The sequence below is a fragment of the Phaethon lepturus genome, unplaced genomic scaffold (assembly GCF_000687285.1).
Source record: "Phaethon lepturus isolate BGI_N335 unplaced genomic scaffold, ASM68728v1 scaffold16472, whole genome shotgun sequence".
Classification (NCBI taxonomy): Eukaryota; Metazoa; Chordata; class Aves; order Phaethontiformes; family Phaethontidae; genus Phaethon; species Phaethon lepturus.
Genome location: NW_010521376.1, coordinates 1 through 25,066, shown reverse-complemented (window position 1 = coordinate 25,066; position 25,066 = coordinate 1). Strand labels below are relative to the sequence as shown.

Sequence of the window (25,066 nt, the reverse complement as noted above, 5' to 3'; positions counted from 1 at the left end):
CAGATGAAAAATGGCTGAAATGCTTGTTCCTTTGAGGAATACAGAGTTCTGTTAGCACTTGACAAATCCACTTCAAAAAGAGCTGGCAAGCCAACAAAAAGGAGACATTGCTGAAAGCAGAGTGACACAGATGAGCACAGAACTGCTCGCGTCGCCACCAGGGTGAATCGGGGACCCACGCTGCCTGAGAGCAGTCTGCTCGGGGCACGGAAAACAAGTCACTACCCGATACCAGTTACTGAGGACGTCTTGTCTTGTTTAACCAGCGCGGTATGTCAAGAGTGGATTTCTGGCAGGTTGAGCTAAGTGATCCGTCCCGTCCCCGACACGTTTTGTTGAGCGTGCGGGCCCTGTAACGAGAGGTGCCGTGGAGCTGGTCCCTGCCGCGCTGCTGCACACGCTCATCCAGCCGAGCGGGAGGCTGCGGCGGCGGAGCGCAGCTGGCGTCTCTCTTCCCGCGGAAGAGTGGGATGTCAGGTATACACGGCCATTATGGGCAGCAGTCACAACCCCTGAACGGGAGGCAGGGATCCTAGGCTAATTTTGTGCGGTTTGAAAGCTGGCAAAAGTGAAGTCTCTGTTGCTGGAGTCTGTTATTTCCACAGAGAAATTTCCACTGGTTGGAAGCAAAGTGGTGTTACAGAAACGCCTGAGCTGAAGGGTGCGAGCGGACGCTGGTCTGTTAGCATTGGTCTCCGTTCCTTCATGGAGTCCTTAAGAAGTTTATGTCTTGCTGAAAGTCTAAGCACTCAAGGGGGATTTAAGATCTGATGTTACCAAGATGGGTTTGGCCATTTTGCCGAAAATCTTTTCATATGTGGTTTTATTGCGTATTATGCCAGTCAGCTGTGAATTGCACATTAACATGTGGAAAGGTGGTGCCTACTAAACGATTACGTATTGCTGATAAGATTATAAATCTTAGTTTGTAAAGGGATTACATGGGTTTCCTTCCCAGTCAGTCTGGCGGGATCGCAGCATTACACAAGTCTGCTGTGAGACTGTCTTTTCAACCGTTTCTTCCAGGTTCTACAGTGGAAAGCACAGCAGGAAGAGGCTGCTAAACTAGAAGCTGCTGTAGCTGCCAGAAGAAGAGAAAAGAAAGATGAGGAAGAAAGGCTACAGAAAGAACAGGAAATGATTCGGAGAGCTCAGGAGAAAGAGAAAGTATGAGAAACTTTTATACGTTTTTGCATATGTTAATGTGTACAATTGCCTTTAAAATCTTTAACTGATCTCACTACCTTGTATTCTTGTAAAGTATGAAGTATTAGTATAGAGATGAGCAAACAGTTAGTCGAGTCTTGCTACTGTCCATTTTAGCTTTACAGCTGCCTGCTCTTACACACCAGTTATGTTACTTCATTACGTTTCAAAAAAAAAAAAAAAAGGCATACACGCATAAGTGTATGTGACTATCTCCATGTCACAAAACATCAGCACAGAGGCACTACTGCATTTCTAACTCTGACGGATTTGTGCTTTTTAGCGACGTGGCAAAGACTATGAAAGCTTCCAATGCTGCAGTTAAGTATGCTGCAATGCAGCAAACGAGCCTTACAGTATATTGTCTGCAAGATAGCGCACTGCACTTGCAGCACAAGGACCTTGGAAGTGGGCCTGAAGCACGATGGTAATATTAACCGTTCCAGGATATCAGAAGTCTTTGTTACATTATTCTGAGTACTTATGTGGTGACTACTTGGCAAATGGCTTTAATGCGTAAGTCTAACCTTCAACTTAATAGAAAATCAGAAATCCACTATAGTGAATGTAATGCTTTTAGAAAATCAAGCTGTCACATATGTATTTGTGTTGACCTTTTTATTAAATGGTAAGGCCAAAATCCAGGATGTTGTTTTATTAGAACTTGACCTTCTTTTTCTGATTATTTTTTACACTGGAATCTATTGTGCTTAGAGTCCAACTCACCTGTAGCATGTTTGTTAAGACTGCATAATTACTTCTGGAACAAATAAGTCAGAGAATTTAATGGATTCTTATTGCTTTGTCTTTCCAATGCTGATGAGTAAATAGACTTTTTTACTCTTATGAGACTACTCATGCTAACATGTTTGCAAGAAGGGTCACTAAAAGCTGTGCTCTTATAGCATGCCAGTTAGAAGCAGAGTTAAGAATATAAGGCTAAACTGTTCCAAATATAGTATTTTCATGATGCATATGAAGGATTTAGTGACATCAGTATGTGTCACACTGCAGAAATCTTGTGCAAATAAAGGAAGAAAACAAAATCTTTACATATGCTATCATGTTTTCTCTTTAAATTGTTGCCTTCTTGTCTGTATTTATTTGCCACATTTCTATGTAACACATCTTACTGGGAGCAAATGTTTACTGATGAGACTACATGGCCAGTTAGATGCCCGAGAATTCGAAGGATTCTCATGTTGGTAGAGGTGTCTATTGCAGTGATACGCCTTGCAGGCAAAAAAAAAAAAACCCCAAACACAAAACTATCCATACTTACAGCTATTTGATTAAGTTGTTACTAAAACAATTTACAACACTTAGTAAAAGCAGAAAAGAAATTATAGCAGAGCAAAATAAATGGCTTGTAGGTGGGTGAAACTGGCTGCCTTAGCAGAACAATGGAAATGAAGCCCTATTCTACCTGTCTATTTTTGTAGCACTCAAATCACAGAATCACTAGGTTGCAAAGGACCTTCAGGATCATCAAGTCATATTTTCTTCTTGCTTTGTCCAAAGAAATGTCTTCATGCCATGTCAAACAGGCAAGAGCAGGAGCTCTTGTGGCTTACTGTATTCCTGGTGGTAGTTTGCATATCCGTTGAATTTGTTTATATTAACAACTCTGCAAAGAAGCACTCGACTGAAAGTGCTACCTGGAGAAAAGAAGCTGAAGCTGCTGAAGCCTTCTTGTCTCCAGGTAGAGACGGTTATCTCCTCATTATTTGTCATTGCTGCAAGTCCGCAGAGCCGACATTTGAAAAGCTGCCTAATTTCAAATGGGTTTTATGTTATTTGTGAGTTTTTTCTTCTTGGTCATGGCTGCGTTTGCATACTGCATGTTTCCAGTTTCTTCTCTAGCTGAAGAAGTCTCTACTAACATTGGTCACCTGATTTTATTCTTTTTCTGCAATTTATCTTGAAGATGAAATACACATTCTTGGCAGAGCACAATCTTTCTGTTAAACTATGCTAAATCACATAGTTAGCAAAATTGCAACTAATTGTCCAAAAGTCAGTTTCAAGAGGTGTTTCTCTTTCCTTAAAAATATACAGAGTACTGTCACTTTTCATAGGAATCAGAAAAGTTCAGACTGGAAGGGACCTCAAGAGGTCTCTAGTCCAATCTCCTGCTCAGTTATGAGGTCCGACCAGCTAACTCACCATTTTATCCTTATTTTAATTTGTTTTATTTATCCTTAGATTTATCTCTAATATTTGAGACTGTCATTTCAGGTTCAAAAGTTAAGCAAGCCATATTTATGTGTTTGCAAACCATGCACTTTCAGAGGAATCTCGGCTCAGTTTAAATCAGTTTTGATTTTACCTTAACCTTTAATTGGCTTATTGTAGATATTGTTAGTGAACTTTTTAGATATAAACCTATATAAAAAGACACAAGGGAATTTTTCAAGATTATGTGTATGTGCATTGTGTAAGAAAACTTTATTGTATATCTGATTGATTTTTTTTTTTTTTCCTACTGACGTATGTTTCCTGGTATTTGTTCTTGGCTGATATGTTGTTACTGTTCTTATATGCTGGATTTAAAGTTATAAAATAACAAATTAAGACAGAACAACTACATTTGGTGTCTGCATTCATCTTCTCTGTAAGAGTATTCAGGGTGAGATGTGATGAAATGTTGACTGGTACGGATAATGCGTAAATTGCCTCAGTTGGAGCGCGTGATTGTGAGATTTTGTGGTTTCTCCACCAGCACTGGAAACAGAGGTACAGAGAGAGGGGCAGCCCGTATTTAATGATGGTTTGCTGCTTAGGTTATGACAAACTTCGCTGCTACTTTTCTTTTTGTTACAGCTTGTTCTACTTTTTTGTCTTTACTCGCACCACGTTTATAGTGGCAGGTGGCTCTGAAACCACAAGGAAGGGAAGAGACTTGGTAAGGCTGTGTTGACCTAACCACCAGCAATGCTCAGTTTATCTGTAAATATTTCGGTTGTGCAAACTTTCCACTTTTCTATGGCCTATGTGTAATGTCTCTATAGAACAGGCCTGCCTGTGCACAGATGGAATAGCAGCTGTTTGAGGTCAGCAGTCATATGTCTCATTTGAGTATATTACACCTTACCTTAAAAAGGGCAGCTAACCTTACACTGCAGATGCTTTCCTGGTGAATGTGCTGTGGCATGCAAGAAGAATATGTAAGAGATCTGTGATCGGTGTAAAAGAAATGCCCGCACTCTGCCTAACTTGTGACCTAGGCAGGGTATGTCAAGTACTTCGAAACCCGAGAATGGGTAAAATGACATTAAATCTTAAATACCAATGCTACGTTTGCTCCGTGGGATTGCAGATCAGATTTTGTCCTATATATTCAAATATGGAATTTCAGAAATCTCCACTGGCCCCTAATTAGAGTTTATGGTAAAGCTTTCAGGCAATGTGGAATACAGGAGGCGAATAATTGCAAAAGAGAGTTTTATTTCATAAACGTAAGTATTCCAAACAATATTAAATAAAAACATTATAAGAAATATGGTTCTAGCCATCCTTGTTTTCACGTTCTTCATGTGCAAAAATGGCCTATATAAAGAAATGATTGGCTTATAGGTTGGGAATTCTGAAATATTAGCACTCTTTGGAAGACCTGTTTTATTCTGAATTATGGTAGTTAAAGATCTTTCTGCACAAAGTCAATCATATAAAGAGGGTAATAATTTGACTGCCATTTCAACTGAAATCTCCAAAAGAGGCTTAAGTTCTATACAGTTCAGGAGATCTTTTCCTATGTGAGATGATTCCGTAGGTGAAGTTCATTGTAGGAAATTACCTGTACTTTGGGAGGTAGGATAAGATCTCGGACTTTCACAGGAGCTTTATGCATTTAGTTGTAAAATCAAACAGATTATTGAGGTATCATTTCAGTTGCTTTTATAATTAATTTTATAATAAACATTTTCTTAGATTATTTAAATTCTTAATATTTTCTCAGATTTTTGTTTTTTTTCCTAAAGCTTCTGTTCTCTATTTTTCCAGCTGTATTTTAAATTTTAGAAACATAACGCTGTTTTGTTAGTGAATTACAAGTGGCAGCATTGTCATATGCTTCTGTCATCATAAACAGTCTTTTCAAAAATTCAGTCTTGATTTTGAAGGTAAACACTATCTTTGTTTTGCTGGAAGCAATAATTTTTAGTTAATTTTGTAGCTCTTCTCTTTCTATTTGTTATAGCAATTGCCAAGAAGTCTGTTAGGTCTAAGGCATGAGAGGGTATGAAGCACCATGCCATTTTCTGGCTAGTCTTTTGGTTTCTGATTTGGCAGTATATCATTATTTCTCTCTCGCAGCTTGTCTTTCTCTTCTGGTACCTGCACGTGGAATGGAAAAACAAAAAGTGGAAATGAAACAGTGAGAAGTACAACAAAGAGAAATTGCAATAGTGCTAACCATTGTAGATCTACCAGGTCATCCTAACTCTTCCTGGGGGGATAGAGAAGTACTTAGTATAATGCAGAAGAGAGAATATATGATACCTATTGGAGATGACGTGGTATGTGAGTTGTGTTATTATTACGTGTTAATAACCGGAACAGGCAGGCTAGGTCAGCTTAACTGCAGTTAGGGCAAGAGACAGCAAGGTCAGGAATTACTGGAGGTCTTGCACCGAGGTGTGCTGGGGTTTTCCACGGGCAAAAAGACACAAGAAATGGCTGGAGCATCATGTTGCCAGAGAGCATAACTGATGCCTTTCATAGGCTGAGTTGAGGAATTATGGTCACATCCAGTCACCTGACGCAGGCTGAACTGTTCTACGTTATTAACATAGTATGGAGGAGTGCAGCGCCCTGAATACGTTCCTCTGCCTCTGAACTTAGGTTCATACACAGGTTCCTATGTCTAAACCCTTCCTCAAAATTAGTTGCTGAAATTAGGTAAACTAAAGGGCTTTTGTCCTAAAATATAATTTGTTTATTAGTGCTTATTAAAAACGCTTACTGATTTTGTGTGTCTTCTCCTTCTCTTTGTTTTTTCTACCCCGTGTTAACAGTCCTGGTCTGCATACCCTTTGGGTCGCTGTGAACCTTCCGCCGCCTGCCTGGTTTCACCGAGGCCTGAGCTGAAGTCAGCCCTAGCCCCTAGCACTGCCTTTTGCCGTCGGCAGCGGAGCTCCCGCGGGCGGTGGGGAGGAGGGCTGTGCTGGCACCGGCCGGCACCCGCTCAGCCCTGGCGTTGTCGCCAGCAGCGGCCATAACAATGGAGGCAACACCTACGACAGTTTCCCTCCCTCCCGCCACCTTCCTCGTCCCCAGCTGTTCCTGCTGCTGCTGTGGTTTGGCAGCGTAGTGACCCCTCCGCAGGGGCTCTCTCCGGGCAGGGGCCCGCTCTTTCCCGAAGCAGTGTGAACTTCCTGCGGCCGTCAGCAAGGAGCTCCGCCGGCCTTCCGCCCACGGCATGGCGCGCTGGCTCCGCGGGGCTCCGAATCTGGCGCTGGCCAGAGTCAGCTGAAGCCTCCTACTTCTCATGTTGGAGAGGCAGATTGCTCTCCAGCCGGCCTCTCCGTGACATTTGGGAATCTGTGAGCTTCTTATCAAATCCCTCATAAATTGTCGCTTCTCTATTTGAATAGCCCCATCCTGTTCCTTCAGTGCCTGTGTCAAAACTTGTAGGAACCTTCGATCACTCCTGTTTCTCTGCTCTTTCCATCTGAAAAGGTTCCTTTCAAAGAGGGAGGGATCAGAACTGCATGTGGGACTATAAACGTATTTTCTGTTTTTTCCTATTCTTTTTGTACCGCGTCCCGACACCAGAGACATTTGATTTGCCTTTCGGCTGCTGCTGTGCACGGAGCGGACGCGTCACAGGAGGGGTTCAGGTGCCCTCTTGGCCAGCGGCACTCGAATTCGGGGTGTAGTGCTCGTCTGGCCGCGCCGGTCGTGGCACTCCGCGGTTTCTATTCCCCAGAGGATGGTTTCTGGGCCTTTGTGAAAGCTGCTGCGTGCCAGCGTCAGCTTTAACACAGCCTGCGGCCACTGGTGCCCGAAAGCCCGGCCTGGCGTCAGCCACGGGCCCTCGCTTGCCTGTAGCACCATCAGGAAACGCTGCTCTTGGGTTGCGGAGCCAGATTTGCAGGAGGACGTTCCCTGCATTTTGCTCTGCAAGCAGAACGGCTTTTTTCTGTTACAGGAAAGGCATTTGAAGTTCTGTGCCCCTACCAGGTGTCTGAAGTGAGGGAGGCCTGTCTCTGCCACAGTGACAGCTGCTTGTAACCGTCGCTGAAAAATGAAAGGGCCGAAGAGTTGTCTGTGCTGTGCTCGCCGCTGACCTGGCAGCCGGCCACAGCACTTGTCCTTTATACCTAACTGACTGCTTACTAGGAGCAGCCCTGCTGGGTATCCAGCCATGGCAGCTGGGACTTGGTGAAAATTAGTAGAAATAGTTACCTCAGAAGCAAAGTAAATACATTTGTATTTCAGCGATGTCTTACCTAGATGGGAACGGTTTTACTGATGCTGAGCGTACTGCGTGGGTTAGACGACCTCCTGAGATCCCCCCGAACCCTGTGTTGTAGTGGCCTCAGCGTTCGTGAGCAGTACCTGAATGGGTTCACCTAACACTCGCTTAGGAATGCGAGTGCCAGAGTTACGCTCCTGAACTTCAGTGTAATTCAGATGTTCTTGAAAATTGTATTAAAAAAAATTTGAAGTCAGCACTTCAATGATGAAGGTGATTCTTGTTCCTGTGTCAGAAAACTTGCTCTGTCAGCTTTCTGAGCTGGTTGGTGGCTCGTGAGGTTAGCTCAAGTCACCATTCGAAACTTTGGGAAGTGTACCACCACAGCAGTTTCCTTCTTAAGGTAGCATTAAAGTGTTGGTTGAGAGCCATCTCAACATGAGCCGGCAGTGTGCCCAGGTGGCCAAGAAGGCCAAGAGCCTCCTGGCCTGTGTCACAAATAGTGTGGCCAGCAGGAGCCAGGCAGGGATCGTGCCCCCGTACTTGACACTGGTGAGGCCGCATCTTGAATCCTGTGTTCAGTGTTGGGCCCCTCACTCCAAGAAGGATGTTGAGGTGCTGGAGCGTGTCCAGAGAAGGGCAACGGAGCTGGGGAGGGGTCTGGAGCACAAGTCTGATGAGGAGCGGCTGAGGGAACTGGGGGTGTTCAGTCTGGAGAAGAGGAGGCTGAGGGGAGCCCTCATCGCTCTCTGCAACTACCTGCAAGGGGGTTGTGGTGAGGTGGGGGTTGGTCTCGTCTCCCAAGTAACCAGCGACAGAACAAGAGGAAATGGCCTCAAGTTGCGCCAGGGGAGGTTTACATTGGATATGAGGAAAAATTTCTTCACTGAAAGGATTGTCAAGCATTGGAACAGGCTGCTCAGGGTCACTGCTTGAGTCACCATCCCTGGAGGTGTTTAGAAGACATGTAGACGTGGTGCTTAGGAACATGGTTTAGTGGTGGACTTGGCAGTGTTAGGTTTACGACTGGACTCGATGATCTTAAGGGTCTTTTCCAATCTAAATGATTCTATGATTTGTAACATATGTCATGGCAAGGTGGGAATTACAAGCTTGCTGCAAGTTCCACCAGTTGTCTTTGAAGAACTGCCCTGGTTTTCAGAGCTGTATCTGATAGAATTTATTAAAATGAAGAATTCAGAGTTTCACTTCAGCAGTATTTACTTTAAATCTGAATTCCTCATTTTCATCTAAAAAACCTCATCTTCCCAGAGAAGCTTTCCTGCTCAGGTTTCACTGTCTTGCTTGAGGCCTGCCTTTCTTACTCAGCTCCAGAAAAGCTTCATATTTACATGAAGACCACCCATATGCTTCTTCCTGTTCCTCAGCAGGCTCTCCACCTCAGCCAAAATGAACTGGACTGGCGTGGATCCAGCCATTTGAGCTAACTTAGGACCTTTCAACTCAAGGATCATTCACTCCTTTGAGCAGCATAGCTTAAGGTTTTGATGGCAGAGTTGGAAAGCAAGGGCCAAATGAAAGTAGCAGTCTTTAGTTTGCAATTGAAAATTATATTCAAATTAGCATCAGCAGTCTGATTTTACTATTTCTGTTGAGGGCTCCCCACCCTCTTAGGGCACTTAACCTAGTAAATATTTTGTTAGCCCATACAGTTCTAAAACATAAATCTTACTCTAAAAAGATCAAAATTGGTTTTTCTTTAACTTAATGCTTTTCTTACTTTATTTGTTCTCACTACCTTGGCTTGTGAATGATTGTTATTTTGTTTACTGTGTTTGTTCAAACTCTAGGTGAAAAAGTACTGGGCTGAGAAACAGCTCAAGTGGCAAGAACAAGAAGAGAAAGATCTACAACGTCTGGAGGAATTAAGAAAATTAATGGCTGAACAAGCAGTTAAAGACAGAGAAAGGTAAAAGAAATTAAATGCAAATACCTATAGTATCAATAGGAACTTCTTATAAGCTAATTTGCTTTTATCTCCCAACTTTCTAAATTAGAGTAAATTGAGATAAGTAATTTCTTTTCTTCCTGTTTGGCAGTTACCCCAGTCTATACACCACGGTTGCATCGTGATTGTACCCTGGAATCAACTTATTTGTTAGTTTGAATTAATTCATATCCATCAAAGTTTTAGACCTTTGTAAGTGCTAAACTGTTGTAGTCATGATAGGGTACAAACATTAAAACCAGCTCCCTTCATGATTTTTTAATTGTAGCTGGGTAATAAGACCTTCTACATTCCCACTTCACAAAATTATTTATAATCAGGTTTGGTTTGTTTAAGAGGCAAGCAAGAGGAGCACATTAAGCACTTAACAGCCTCAAAGATATTGATTATTCTTTTACAGGATCTTAAACTGCGCATCTAGTTGTATATGCTCTTCACCTGTTTGGTGTATTTTACGACTTCAGCCTGTTAACATTTGAATCCTTGCCAAGCCTTCATTGCAGATTGTGGCCTTTAATGACCTGTTGAAGATCTAATTGATTTCATAGAGGGATTCCTCTGTCACAGAAGAGCATAAAACAACCTGTATGTACTCTGATTGTAATTGCTCTCAAATCACAGGCTTACTTTTTTACACAGAGGGAACCACCAAATTGCGTGGACCAGAAATGTGATTAAAGTAGGGTTAAAGTACCATTGGCATTAGAATATTAAACTTGGTCTTAAGCATTCAGTGGGAAACACTACTTCGATCTTATTTTGTTATGATACATTGCTCACAGCTAAATTTAAATGTCTGTATCCTTATGCTACAAATCTCTATCTTTCCTTAAACATATTGCAATGATTTTCACTCATAGCAAAAGAAACGCACATACTTGAATTACTGAGTTTTCAGCAGAACCAGTCAGGAAAGAATTACTTTTCTTTAAACTTGTATACTGCACTATGCCATACTGTTGGAGAATATTCTTTTCTTATGCTAATAAACATTGCAGAAGAAAATCTAAGGAAGTGGCACAGTTCATTGAGGAATGCAGGAGGGAAATAATCACACCTTTGGGCTATTATGAATCAAAAGTCAGTAAATGCTTAGCATTATGTTTCCCAGAATGGGCATACTGTACAAAATAAAACAGTTTAAAGAAAAATGCTTACTGTTTGTGAAGATTAATAATTCTTTGAAATTACTTAATGCTTTTCATCTTCAAAGCCTTTGGAACCATTAATCAAAGAAGGGCAGAGAGCTGTTACTGTTATTAGGTACCGTAGCGCTACAAGTATGGCATAAGGCATTTTGAAATATGTATTGTACTGAACTAAGGTAGACACACAGGCATAATGATTTCACGGTGCAGAACTGCATTCCTGTAGAGACTGATAATATTCTTACATGTTTCACCTGTTGCAGCACATAAATTGGGTTTGAGTCTTTGCAGAACTGATCGTGAAAGATGGCACAGGCCAATACCACAGTTCTGATCTGACACGTTTTCAGGCTTTTTTGGGAAAGGAAAAGACTTTTGGATTGTGAGCTGACTGACTATTCCAAGTACAAGATATGGCCTGGATAGTGCACAGAGTTTCTAATAGGTACAGTAAGATATTAAAAAATTGTCTGTTCTTATCCTGAATTGCTTTTTAAATGAATTTAAAATTAAGTAATCAGGTTTATGAAAAAGAAAATTATTATCACAGAGTCACAGTGGTGCTCTATTCAGGTCTCATTTTGTACTTGCAAGATGCTAGCGTAGCCAGAGCTATGACCTGATCAAAGGAAAGGATTAAAGGCACCTGAAACTGAATGTAGAATTTCAAGTGACTAAGTCCAAATTTGCTTTCTACAACTCCTCTGCTTAGTGACTGTCTGACGGTGGAGACTTTTAGCTGATTGGACATTTCATTTTTTGGCCTGGAAATTCCAAGGTAGCTGCAGTTTTATGTTGCATGCGTGTCTTAGAACTGTTGTCTTCAGAGCAGCTGGCTACCCAGCACTTGCCTAAACCCCAGTGGGTTTAAATTTATGTAAGTTCCCATAGATGTTGATCAAATAAAAAGCAGCAAGAGTAGTGAGTTTAACACAAAATCCAAATAAGCAATGCTATCTGCATTCAGAAACATGGGGGAGTGGAAGAGGATTGTGCTGTGATTTCTGCTCCAAGCACAGTATCTATTCTGTGTTCATTTTTTATCAAACAGTCATTTCATACAAAATTTCTAAAACAGTTTTTAAAAAAAATCACGGGAGCTGGGGTAAAAACCTAGGTCTGCCCAGATCCTGTCAAATCCCCCAACAAGTAGGCGAAAATCATACTCCTTTTTCGCTTTCTCCTACTCCCGTTCATTTTGTATTGTTTGCTGGTAATAGGCCGGCTATTGAACCGGAGCGGAGGTGCCCCTAGACTGTTGTATATTCTTGCTGGTTGTGATGCTTGCTGGTAATGCAGAAAATGCAGATTTGAACTCCTGCAGGCTAAGAACTCGAGACTAAAACTGTCTGGACAAGAGCTGGCAAGTATCATAAAAGGCCTGGGCTGGCCACATTTGAAAAGGAAAGCCGAGAGTTCTGATCCCTTTTTTAATAAAAAATAAAGGTTTAGTAGCTCCAGAGAGAGAAACGCTCCAGAACGCAGCAGGTACTAGATAAATGGTGGGCATTCTCCTCCCTGGCATTCAGCAGCACTTAAGCCCGTGAAGCTGGGGGAGCCAGTGGGACTACTTGGGGCATAGGAAGTTAGTGCTCGGCAAGATACATTTGCATGTGGCCCGTTGGAAGTGGAGATGTAAGCAGAGATGTACATCTAGTGCAGCTGGTCCTTTACACGTACATAGGATCACACATTCAGCTGTTCTAAATGTCTTAGGTTAGGTCTAAATGCCTATGTCTTTAGGACACGGAATTATAAGCTCTCTTTTAATGTGGTATCAAGAACTAAGCTCTCTTTTAATGTGGTGCTGAGAAGTAAAAACTGCATTGAAGTCTTATTGTGCTTCAACAATTAGCATCCAAAAGGGCAGGTGTTTGTCTGTTGCTAACAGTCCACTTCTCCCTTTTTAACCTGTGCAGTGAATTTCAGTCGAGTCCTCCATCGGGTCCCTTAGGTACGGAGTGGATTGCGTATACAGAAAATATTCTAAAAGAACATTCCCCCCGCAAAGCAATAGATTTTGCATTAAAGTTGCAGGGTGAGAATTAAATTGGCATGAAACTGTGCAAATACTTTCTCTCCCTACCTATCGAGTAGATTGGCACAGCCCTGTTCTCCAGCGAGGCAGTGAGTGGGAAGCGTTCGCAGGGAGTTAACCCAGCGCCTGTGCTGCTGCCGGTCCTGGCCCTGAATTCGAAGGGCAGGGCTGGGAGGTCGGAAGGAAGGGATCGCTCTTTGCGAGAATCGTATCCCACCGACCGTCGGAAACAGTCGTGGCAGCGGTTTGCCGTGCAGCTCCGTTCGTCACGCGCCGGGGTGAAGGGGCTGAGGTACCGCATCTCGCCCTTTCCCTCTGACTCTTCGGAGTGGTTCTGTGCTGGGAGTGTGTGTGGATAGCCTGTCCTCCCTCCCCTCTTGCCCCACCTCAAGGGATCCCCTTCCTGAAGGGCAGCTCTCACCAGCTCCCCTGAAGCCCACCCGCTCTCTCCAGTCGGTGCTTCACGTTGACGGGACACAGAACGGAAAGAATCCAGAAAAACTGTGGGCAAATAACTGGGCGTTAAAGCCACCCGCAACGCTGGGCAAACGAGAGGGCTGTGGGTGGGGACGACGCTCGCAGCAGCTTTGCTTCGAGCTTGTGCTGTTAGGTTTAAGAATGCCTTGGCGCTGAGGGCTGGGTTAGGCGCTTGCAGCACGAATTAGCGAAGGATTTAGCCCATCATTTTGTCATGGGAACCGGTGGCTGCTTCTGAAATGTTCAAATTAGTGCGTAAAGCACTTTCTGTCCCAGCTGCCTCGTGCCTTGGCGACATTGTGCGCCGATTCAGCCCATCACTGGTGGAAACACAAGCAGACCTTAGCCACTAAGATAACGCTTTCTCCTGTTTATATGAGATTTATTCAGCTGATGACAGTGACCAGGATAAGTTGTGACATAGGGCAAAAAACCTATCTATATTATAACGCAATTTTTTAAAGTCTTGCTAAAGCTTTCATAATAAACATAGTAGTTTATTATTTCCTATTGAATATTTATGAGACGGGGTCTGAAAGCAGAGTTTTAATGGAAATTATGCTTATCAAAAATTACATAAGTGCGTACTCGCAATACTTCAAAAAGGTAGCTTTACCTGAAACTAATCAGCTAAGCTCATTTTCCAGCTGGTGATCTATTAAAATTGTTACTTACTGTGGTACTTAAAGTCAAAATTAAGACGTTTTAAGCTTTTTAAAATGAAGTTTACTTTGAAGAAATAGTAGCTAAAATATTACTAAGTATAACAGAGTGAAAGAGAATTAACAACTTTATTTGGATGTGGACACTGTGAAATCAAAGCTCACATAAACATTTAAAGCAGAGTATAAAAAGTATTGGAAGAATATGCCAAATTAGGAACACAATGTACGATTGAATATGTATTTACAAGGTTCTCTGCTTTCCCTGAGTGGAGATTTCTTAGCTCCGCCATTGCCCTCTGTCAATGAAACTTAATCTTTGTTAATACTGGCCTCGGCCTCTCCAGTATGAGCAAGACGATGACCTCCCTAGCATAACATATTCACGAAAACATGGACCTTCTTCCGAGGGGCAACAAGTAAGTCCTGGCTCTGCCCTGGTTTGCTCTTCCGTTACTTTGGCAATCAATTCCAGTCACTTACACCTCTGCAAACTGGGTTTGGAAATGCCATAAAATGTTTTCATTTAGCAATACTTTACATTCCTAGGTACATGAAAACTTCTGCAGTAGAGGCAAAGTATTTGAAATTAGACCTGGATGAATGCCCCTCAGTTTTCCTTCTTGGTAATTTACAGAAGTTTCCAGGGTGCTGAATTTCAGATTTGATAACACGGGGGGGTTTAGGACATGTATCATAGTAGTCAGCTCAAGCAGAGTGAAAGGTTTTTAATAGAAAATAATTTTTTGTCATTTTTCAGAAAAATGTGAATATCTGCTTTTTATTACATTTTCTTCATATAAAAAGAAGATTAGGCTTTCTCCCTGGAACAAAATTACCTCTGAAGATTACTGTTGTAAGCATTCATCTGCCTAAACGACAATGGCTACAGTAAGAAATGGAAAGCCTCTCTGGGGCATCTTCAGGAGCTTTGGACCACTCTCTTGGGACAAATATGTTTGTCCTGATAATTGTATCGATGCAGCGGTCTTTTCTAGCTGCCAACATATGTTTAGTTCTGATTTTTGCAGTTTATAGCACAAGTTACACACTCCTTTGAGCTTACTAAAATTTCGAGAGTAAGAAAATAAAAATACGTGTTTTACTGTAGTTGAAGCCGCTCTTGCTTCTCCATTTCTCTAAAGGCAAGTAAAATTTGAAGGGCAAAAGAAGGATAATTCTCTGAATGCAAAGCATGGCAATAGCAACTCCCGTATAAGGACTAAAAGTGACATACCAAAGCATGCCCTGCAGTTTCTCAAGACAGAGTTTGGCAGTGGACTGAGGGTTATTAGGAAATATGGTCATGGTAGTACTATCGGGACTATAAAAACCTATTGCAAAGAGTTGACCAGCAAAAATAATGCCGTAGGTAAAATTTCGGGATTATTTGGGCTAACCTTCAGTTTCTTTCCTTTTGAAGAAGGATGTAATTCTCAAGTTTTCTTGCTTCTTCCAGTTACAAGGTTGGGAGTGATGTGTTTCTTGTAATGGAAAGGGTTATAGGAAAGAGTTCTTCTGCCATACACAGATGTCAGAGAACACTTCTACTTGGCAAAGAAAATGGGGAATAAGAACCACGAGTAACTATATAAAGTATGCTAGAGAAAATCTGCATTCTAGAAATGAAATCTGAAAGGTTAGCCAAACTGTTTAAAAAAAAATAAATAAATAAACCAAAACCCACTACCAATAACAAACCCAAAACCAAATAAAAAAATACAACTCCACAAACCCACCTTCCCCAAAAACCCCAAACCAAAAAACTCCAACAAAAATAACGCATTCAAATGAAAAAGCTTTTTTTTTTTGCATTTTTCAGGTGTTTTGATGAACCACTGTATTATTATTAGCCGGATATAGAAAACATCGGACTAGTTTTCAAACTGAAATATCATAATAGAAATTTAAAATTACTCTCGGCCAATGTTTTTTCCATTTGTACGTTTTCTACGTATGCTGTTTTGCAGGGTAAAATTTAGGCAAGCGTTACTGGAAAAACGGTTGCTGGAGAAAAAGGAGCTGGCCCTTCAAGAAGCACGTGAAGAAGCAGAAAAAGAGAAATGCCTCGAAGCACTCCGACAACAGGTGGGTTTATTTCCTGTATATAGTATTTTCTTGCACAGTAATCATACAAACACATACTGTCATATTATGTGAAAGATAAAAAGAACAATCTATCAAAAGCAAATAAATGAAGAAGTTAAACTGCACTTCTGTTCTGACTTTAACCGTAATTCTGTCATGCTATAAATCCTATGTGCTTTGTAACTCCGACAACAGGAACTTTACGATGTTAAATTGCACTGTTGGAGCTGTTGATATCTGAAAATAGATAGATGCTGTTTTTTCTGGGTTGGATGTGATTTCTCTTTTTCTTTGATTTTTTGTTGGGTTTTTTTTTTAATAATCCTAAGTCTGCCTTGAGTCTTAGGTAAGATTTATGAGTAATTTAAATTCTTTTTAAATTCTGAAAATTTACAGACCTTGGCTGACTTTTCTTCAGAGAGAGATTTAACTCTCTGTGAAACTTTGGTATGTTATTTTTAAAAGGACATCCCAGAAAATGCTTGCTAATGTTTGTCATAGTAAATGTAGTATTTTTTTTTTCTACTGCTGATTTTTGAAGGAGTAATTTTTACCATAATTTATATTTTTGTGTCTAATTGCCTTGTTTTTTCCTCCAAAGATTAAAAGGAAAAACCTGGAGTTCACATTCTTTTACACTATAGGAACGGCGGCCTAAATGTGCAGCCAAAGGAAAACAAGGGAGGGAGAAAAGGTGCTCTTCAAACCCTTTTGATTTTGGATAATTTAAACAGCACTAATGCAGCATCCTTCTCCCCGGGACTACCCGTGATTAAAAATACGGTATTTGATGCAGCCTTGACCTCACCTTCAGCATGTCCTTTGGTTTCAGGATTAACCAACCCAGAGCAGTGTGCCTGCCAGTGAAATTCTTCCTTGGTCCCTCGTGGACTATTTGTGGCCTTATACGTGCTTTCACTTCAGCATTTGGTGTACAAAGTCAAGAAAAAAGAAAAATATAACAGAGGTCAAATACTCCAAGCCATCTTCTGTGGGAGAGCTGAGCACAACAGGAATAAATAAACCTAAGAGATCGTTGGTCTGTTATTTCAGTAATTTTTTAAACTGTTGAACTCAGGCTCATTTCCAGACAATAATGCTTTATTTTTAATAATCTGATTCAATTAAATATTTTACAGTATTACCAGTGTTATTTTAGGTTGTCAATGCATTTGTAATAGCTCTATTAGGCCTTGTCTAAGTTACTGGTTGAACTGCGTGGTGGTTTTGCGGCAGATTTTACAAGAGACTGGTTGAGAGCATGATCTGTTGATCTCTTCTGACTGACCCGATTTTCTTACCAAAGTAGAAAATGCTTCTAGAATGGCCTTTAACCAGGATGGTAGTGTTCCCACTTCATTGCGTTTTTCTAACCAATATTTTATTATAACAATTTATTTTATTTATTCTCTGTGTTTCACACTAATGAAATACTGCTTCATAAAATACGCCCCTTGGTTGCACGTGGGGGAAAAAAAAAGATCTTTAGTAAAGTCATCCAGTCTGTATATTTTGACAGCCTGTAAATACAAAGATGACATTTTATTAGAGAGATGGAAATAAAATTATCATCCACAATTTTAAATATTTTTTCTGGTTTTAGCCGTTGGGATGGTGTCCTGACTTTGATTATTTGCTCATGCCTCTTTCTGTATTTTCCAAAGTAGTATGAGCCTCTATCTGAATGTTTTAACAGAAAGAAAATAAGCAATGAAAGAAAGGTTGACTCTTGCATGATACAGTGTCTGAGAGAATCTTTGATACTGATCTAGCCACAGGAAATTAAACTGTTACAACAGACACACTCAAGAAAAAAACCAAAGGGTTGTCTTGTTTGTGGCATATCACTCAATGGTTTTGCCCATAACTCTGTAACAATTGTGAACTACCGATCTGAACAACTTTGCTTCCATCAGAAGAAAGAGAAGAAAGCTTGGACTTCCAGGAATTGTGAGTATTGCCAAATTACGAGTCTGCTGGTTCCTTTTGGTTACTGGTTTTGAGTGTCAGAGCTCGTGTCAGTCTCTGCCTGAGAGCCGAGGATGCTGCTGCTTGTCTCTTACAGCATCCTTGCTGAGCCGGGGCCTCCTTCGCAGCCGGGACCGCACGCCGCTGTGGCGAAGCAAAGATCAGTAGTGCACATATTTGGGAAGTGCTGTTTTCTGGTAGCCTAAGGCTTAGCGTAAGCTTATTTCCTAGCAGGGGTATGACGAGGTAGCAGCATAAGCGCTCTCCTCATGGAAATGCCGCCCAGCTTTCAAGCTGATGTTTGCAAGGACTGACAATGGGCATTCACGACATGCGGGTTTTTCTGTGTTAAGCCTGCCCACCCACGTAGCAGGCCGTTCTCCACTTCACGGCAGTTCTGGGCATGCACAGTGCTGTATTAAGTCCAGCCAATTAAATTGTCTCCATTGGGAAACAGGAAAAAAAAATCTCCCTGATTATTTTTCTCTGTCAAAGTGGTTTTACTCTGGATTCAAGTTGTGAGCTTTACAACATTTATATACGGCTACAAGGTGGTTTAAGACAACTTTTGAAATTTTTAAACCACGTAAACGATCATGTTCTCAAAAGAAGTGGTATTGTCAATAACCCTTTCTCACCTTAGGTCTACGTAGATAGAGTAATTGTTATTTTCGTATCATGTATTGCAGGTTGCCGTTGTTGCAAAAGTAGATCCAGCTAGAGCAGTGGCTGATACGGTGGCATCTAAAGCTCGGATGGGCATTGGAACCAAAGAAGAGTTTGATCTTCAGAAGCCACTGTTTAAGTTGCATACATACAGTGAACAGCAGGTAACCATCTGTAATCATACTGTACAGTTTATTGTATGCGTATCATGATAGTCATATTAATAATATATCCTAAATAGCAATATCAACACTAGAATATAATATGTGTAAAAATAAAAATATTAGGGGTAGTAGGTGGAGTAATCTCTCTGACCCAGTGTAGATGCTGGAGGAGCACAAGAGTGGACCACAAAGGTCCATTCAGGTCCAGTGTCTCCCTGAACAGCATCTCCCATTGCCACCACTGGAGAGAGGATACTGGGCTAAATGGGCCGTTGGGCAGTTCCTGTGTTTGCGAGGCATTTTGACGGATCTGTCTGCTGTTTTTTCTTTTTAAAACTCACCCCTTTTACATTTTTATACAGTTATTTAAAAGAGTGCCTCCTTTTCACCCGCTCCAGTTTAGTGTTGTACTAAGTATTTCAAGTGAATTGACTCAGCATAAAAGTTCTGACCGTATACGAAAGAGCTATGTCACAGGTAACTTAATTATGGGGTATTCTGTTTTCTTGGAAGATTATGCACAGCACAGATCTCTTCATAAGCTGAAAATTAGTGTCTTAACTACCTTTACGCTGTTGCTGGATTGAAGATCAGTTGGGATGTGGTATGCAAGGGCTAAAGGAGAAGAAATCAGTGAGATGTAAATGAAGTAAGAAACTTGAAGTAACTATACTCCTGTTTTCAGGTCACTCAGATTGCTGAGGACAGTGCCAGCTCAATTTCAAATGGAATTAAGCAACATAGGGGAGGATTTTTCAATTCCCTTACTGTTCCCCATCTGCTCAGTCTATGCATTTGAAATTATTCCCACTCTGGAATTTGAAAATTATGTTTACAGAAAGAGAAGTGCTATAATATAATTCTGTGGCATAAAAGCTTTCTTTTAGCACTGAATAGCTGAAATTTAATGATGCCTATAACTAAGCTTGTGCAGCACTTCCCATTTTGAGATATTTTAAAGCTTCTCAGTTTGGTAAAGAAGAGTCATGGTACAAGAGATGTAGTTTTTGCTTGGCTATTAAAATTTACCCAAATCTGACCAATGTGTGAGGTTCTGAAAAGCCTTGGCTTAAAAATGCTCTGAACATGTGTATTTGGGATTGACACCTGAAAGCTCCGAATATTCTTCCTGTTTTGACTCCAAGCAGGTTTTGGTACTGCTCAGCCTGCATTACGTGATCCCTGCCAAGCATATCAGCGTGCGTCATCCCGGAGCTGCAGCGGTCATGGGTGACGTTCCCCAGGCTTGGTCCTCCCAGCAGCTCTGGGCTCTGTGGCAGGTGATGGTAGGACTGAAGGCAATGCGACACTCGTCTTGTACTTCCAGTGCTCCCCCACTATAGCCCATGGAAGAAGGATTTGAAAGAGGCTTACAAATTTTGTCAAATAACCTTTTGACAAATTTTAGAAGTAATTTCCCTGGGCACTAATTGTTGTTATGTAAAATGGAAGTGGCACTGCCATGTCGTCACAAGGCAACGCTGTGAGAAAAATCATAAACGTGTTTGAAGCACTCAGATTCCATAGAAACAAACAGGAAGGTATTAAAATCTTGTGCTGAAAGCAGGGTTGTGCTGATGGGGAACATCAGAGAAGGCAGCAACTCTTCAGTGAGTAGTCTGAATTAAAAGACACTCGGTTTCTCATCTACCCTTTGAGTTTTGCTGAGGAATGACAAGCAGGGCTCTTTGTTAAAATAGTTTGTGTTCGTTAATATTAAAAAGGATAAAATCAAGACATGTGCAGTGAGATGAGGCTTGTTCACTGTAGAGTTTCTCTGCTTTTGAAGGCTTTATTTTATGACCATAAATTTCTGACTGTCTTTTAAAACTTCTTAAATACATACAACCACAGATAACCTGTAAGATACACTGTGTATAGGAGGAAAGAATTGTTTTGTTTCTATTTATCATTGCTGTGGTTTCTTTTAACAGATCATTGCTGACCCTAGACTTCGTGTTGAGCTAGCTCTTCGAGAAGCTGGACTTCATAAAACACTTTATGCAAAGGAGATTTTACCAAAAATTCCTCCACTGAAGCTTCCAAGAAGAGATATGGAATCTACAGCTTTTAAAATGTAGAGCGCCTCTCATATCAGTAGAGAAGGTTCAGGGGTATTGTCTGACCTCTAATGTCAAAACTTCAAATAAATTTCCCTTAGGCTGTGTCAGAACTACTTGGTTCTCAGTGTTTGCGATCGTTCAAAAAAACTGTCTCATGCAGTGCTGCACTGGTTTACGCCTGCCTTGGTGAAGGGTTGATAGAGGTTTGGTGGGTGTAGGCTGTTGTGTAATTTCCCACGTCCCTTTCTACTGGGAGGTAGGACACCGGTACGTGGAAGACTCTCACAGACATTACAGGCCAATCTGATACACAGCATCCTGAGCAGGAACTCTTTTTTTTTTTAATTGGCAGCATAAATCCGAAATAGCTTTGCAGAACAGTCACTTTAGATTATATTATGATACATGAATACAGCCCACAACTTTCATTCCAGGCTTCTTGATGATTTGATTCTTTTAATTATAAAATCTTCATTACCATGAATGTTTCTATTATTCCTTGATTATAATAAGAAGAAATTTAACCTTTGTCTATATTTAGAAACCAATTTGCTGCATCATATTTACTGCAAACCAGTCATGCAATTTCATATTGCAGATTAGTCTTTCAGTATAGATTATAAATAACATCTCAGATCTGGGATCTTCATTTTGCAGCTGAAACTACTGAATACAATTCTATTAAATGAAAGGGAAACTGATGTCATTTCATTTTGTAACTGATGATGTTTTCAAGCCTTACATAAGATAAGCGTAAAGTGTATATAAACAAGTTACAATTAGCAGCTTAACCAAAAATTTCTAATGACGATGAATACCAGAAAGATCTGAACAGCCATAGTTGTGTGTCTAGATGGTGATAAGAACGTCATTAATGTGATGTCGTAATGCCTCATAGGCGTGGACGGATCACATCCCTACAACGCCTTGTGAAACAGGCAGTAGCTCCTCCCTGTCGAAAGGAGATGCTGAGGCTGGGGGCAGGTGAGCGCCCGGCCGCTGTTCTCCCAGCGGAGCCCACGGCGCGGGTCCAGCAAACAAGAAGGGAGCAGCTTTACTGCGAGCCACTACGTGCCGCCTCCCTCCACCGGCACAGACAGCCAGCCCGCTTCTCTTGACGTGTGCAGCGACTCTGCACCAAACGTTTTGCAGTCGGAGACGAGCGATGTTAAGTTTTCACACCTCAAACTGATAATAACATCAGCAAAATCTTGTAGCGTAAGCCTGATCTCGGCAGCTGTCTCTGAGCTCTGCGGGAGGGAGAAACACCCTCTGGCCTGGGTGTTCGAGGGTGCCAAGTCAGAAGCAGAGAGAGGCTCTAAGAAGGGTGCTGGAAAAGCAGGGGAAGAGCTGGTGCCACAGACTCCTGAGAGCAAGCAAAGTTTAAGACTGGGGCAACGTAATCTGAGTATTGAAGCGAAGTTATTTTAACGGGGGGAGAAATGCTACAGAGGCTGCCCAAAAGCCGTGGGATCTGTGTGTCTTCTGGATTTAGCTTTTGCATGTTTGTGCTAAAATTACAGTTCTGTGCATATTTGTGCATTTTATTTTGGGATCTTATTTGGGGTAACTCCTTATTTTTAAAAGACACTTGGCCAGCTTCACAACTTGGTGGATGTTCCTGCCAGGGAGACCAGCATTGCTTTTCTCCTTTGGAGACAAGATTAGCTTCGAGGCTGCTTCCCAGAAACAGAAGATCCCAAACTTAAGGCAGTTGACCTTTTTTTTTCCTTGCCTTTAAAAGCAGATCTACAAGATAATTTCAGTGGCGCAAAATCTTTTCAGATTATAGTTATCACCTCATCTTTTATATATACCAAGACATTTATGAAAAAAGTTTAAATGAAGCAGTCAGTTCTTTTTGAAATAAAGGGCGCTGATTTTTAGGCAGTGTCTTGTGATTGCCTTCATGTCTGTTGTTTCTCAGGGAGTAGACTGAGTAGAAGTCCGCTTACATCGATGAGCCTGTGCCAACTCACTGCAACCGGGAATCTGGGCTTCTAATTGATACGGAGAGGCCAGAATGAGGATTTTGAGAGGGATTTTCCTGTAACGGTGGAGCATGGAAAACACGCAGGTCAGTGAAACTGGCTTCAGGTACTTTGCGCAGCACAACCAGAGGCTGCTCTTGCCAGGGGAGCTGCTGCCTGGGCTACTCTCCCTGGCCTGGCCAAGCACCTCTCTTCCATGCTCCTGCGGGAAGGAGGTGGATGCTTCGCTTTACTTCGTCATCCTCCCCTTAGCACTGCTCACGAGAGATGATCAAAAAACCCTTCAGGAAATGTTATAATGACATTCGTTGTCACGTTTCTGTAAGCTACAGCAGAGCGAACCTCACCTGCCGTATTAGGCTAAATGTTAAAGTATCACATGTCTTTTCCTGGAGGGGTTTTAAATTATGTTCACAGAGGACTTAAGTTACATTCCTATTAGTATAGAATTTTCTTAGGTGGACTTTGGACTTAGCAGAACCGAGTTTGAATGATAGGTTAGATTGCATGGTACGTTACTGCAGTGATTTTGTTTCCGTTCTGGGAGGACACTGGCTCCTGTCCTGGGATTCCTCCCCCGTCAGGTTAATATTTGAGCCTGAAAACTGCAACCTCAGCAGGGAAACCAGGAACCAAGCTGCTTTTCTTGTAAAAAAGTGGAGTTTGCTTTTTCACAGCAGCAAACCGAATGTAGCCCAGATCAAAGTGCTGGTTAAGTTGTTGAGTAGTTCAGAGGGACCATGAAAGGGGTCCCAGCACCAGGGCAGACCATCAGGGGAGCACCCCGGATGGCCACACTCCGCTGCCGGCCCCATGCCCCAGAAATGGACCTCTGCGGACAGGAGGAGGTGGCGTGACAACGTGCAGTGGGGTGATGAGAGGGACACCAAGAGAAACCCGCATATTTGGGAGGCAAATCAAGCTGTGCACAAGTGTTTGGAAATATTTCTGGGATTAGAAGGGCCCCGAGGTTGCTGATGGAGCAGATTTTAGGATATGGACTGGAGAATGACTACTGCAGGACAGCCCCTCAGCATGTCTGTAAGTATCTTTACACTTATACGTTTCATGCTTTTAATATTAGCATCTTAAGATACTCTCCCAGGTTTTTTGCTACGTTAAAATTTTGTTTACCAGAACTCTTAAATCCTGTAAGTTATTGTTCCAAAGTTGTTAAAATTCATTTGGAAGCAAGCTCATAAGTGAACCTTAAGAACTGGAAGAGATTTCAGTGGGAAATTCTTCAGGCTGTAGGTAACCCTCCACAAAAAACCCTCCACTCAACCCAGGGGCAGCTTAGTTTCTTACAGCTTGGGGAGATGATTTTCTGGATCGTTGATGGTGTTGATAGCAGGTGAACGTGAAACATGCAGTCTCTGGCAGTTACTTGAAATTGGGTCAAGCTTATCAGGTCAAGGGTATATCAGTAATGTGTGGTCCCCATCCCTTTCCCTCTTGGGGGGTCCCTTGTGCCCCGTGCCCGAACCCGCCGACCGTGCGACGGGGACGAAGCTGCTCCGGCTCGGCCAGGGACAGTCTGCACGAGGTGGGCGTCCTGCACGCCGGCCCCCCGTGTTCGAACGCTCCAGCACTTGTCAGTTTTTGACAGATCTTTAAATATTGTATGAATGAAGGTCTGAACAGCCTTTGTAACAGCAGTGAGTAACAATAATGGTCACAAATGCGGATTAATTTTGCATGTCATTTACTTTGGTTTTGGCTTTACGCCAAATGCAAAGCGATCTCTTTCCTAGGGGATCGCTGTGGGCAGGAGCGGCCCTAACGGGACGGTCCTTTACAACCGCTGAGGATGGGAGCGAGGAACGTGCCGTTCAGTAACGCAGTCCTAATGTCTGTGTAAGCTTTGGCTGCGCCTCCCCTCGGCCGTGCAAGCGTGTTGGTGCAGCTCCCGCTGTACTGGTAGTCCGCAGCTCCCGCACAGTGGTGTTCACTGGATCCGGCCGCCCTGCTCAGCCGCAGAGAGCACCCGCCCGCGGGAGCGCATCGTGACCCAGTCTGCCTTTTTGTTTCCCAGAGGAAGGGTCCGTGGTGTGCCGGGGCGGGTAGCTCCCGCGCCGGCACTGCTGGGGACACAGACCCGCGCCGCGCTGCCTGGGACCCGGTGCCCCGTTGCTCGTGCTGCATCGCCCATCAGTCGCTGGAGAAAAGCATGTTTCCCACCGGCGGGTGCAGCCCCAGGCGCTTTCG

The 25,066-nt window shown here is 42.3% G+C and overlaps 1 protein-coding gene across 1 annotated transcript in view; it reads left to right on the top strand.

Annotated features, from left to right (window-relative positions):
- The window catches only part of CCDC148 (coiled-coil domain containing 148), a gene marked incomplete at its 5' end in the record, with an annotated part of 56,187 nt that extends 35,302 nt beyond the window's left edge, over positions 1-20,885 (top strand). The window contains 5 exons of the mRNA XM_010281504.1: positions 1,027-1,167; positions 9,436-9,554; positions 15,889-16,006; positions 18,664-18,804; positions 20,739-20,885. Coding sequence (XP_010279806.1) covers positions 1,027-1,167; positions 9,436-9,554; positions 15,889-16,006; positions 18,664-18,804; positions 20,739-20,885 — 666 coding nt within the window. The remainder of the gene's footprint in view (positions 1-1,026; positions 1,168-9,435; positions 9,555-15,888; positions 16,007-18,663; positions 18,805-20,738) is intronic.
- Between the last annotated feature and the right edge of the window lie 4,181 nt (positions 20,886-25,066).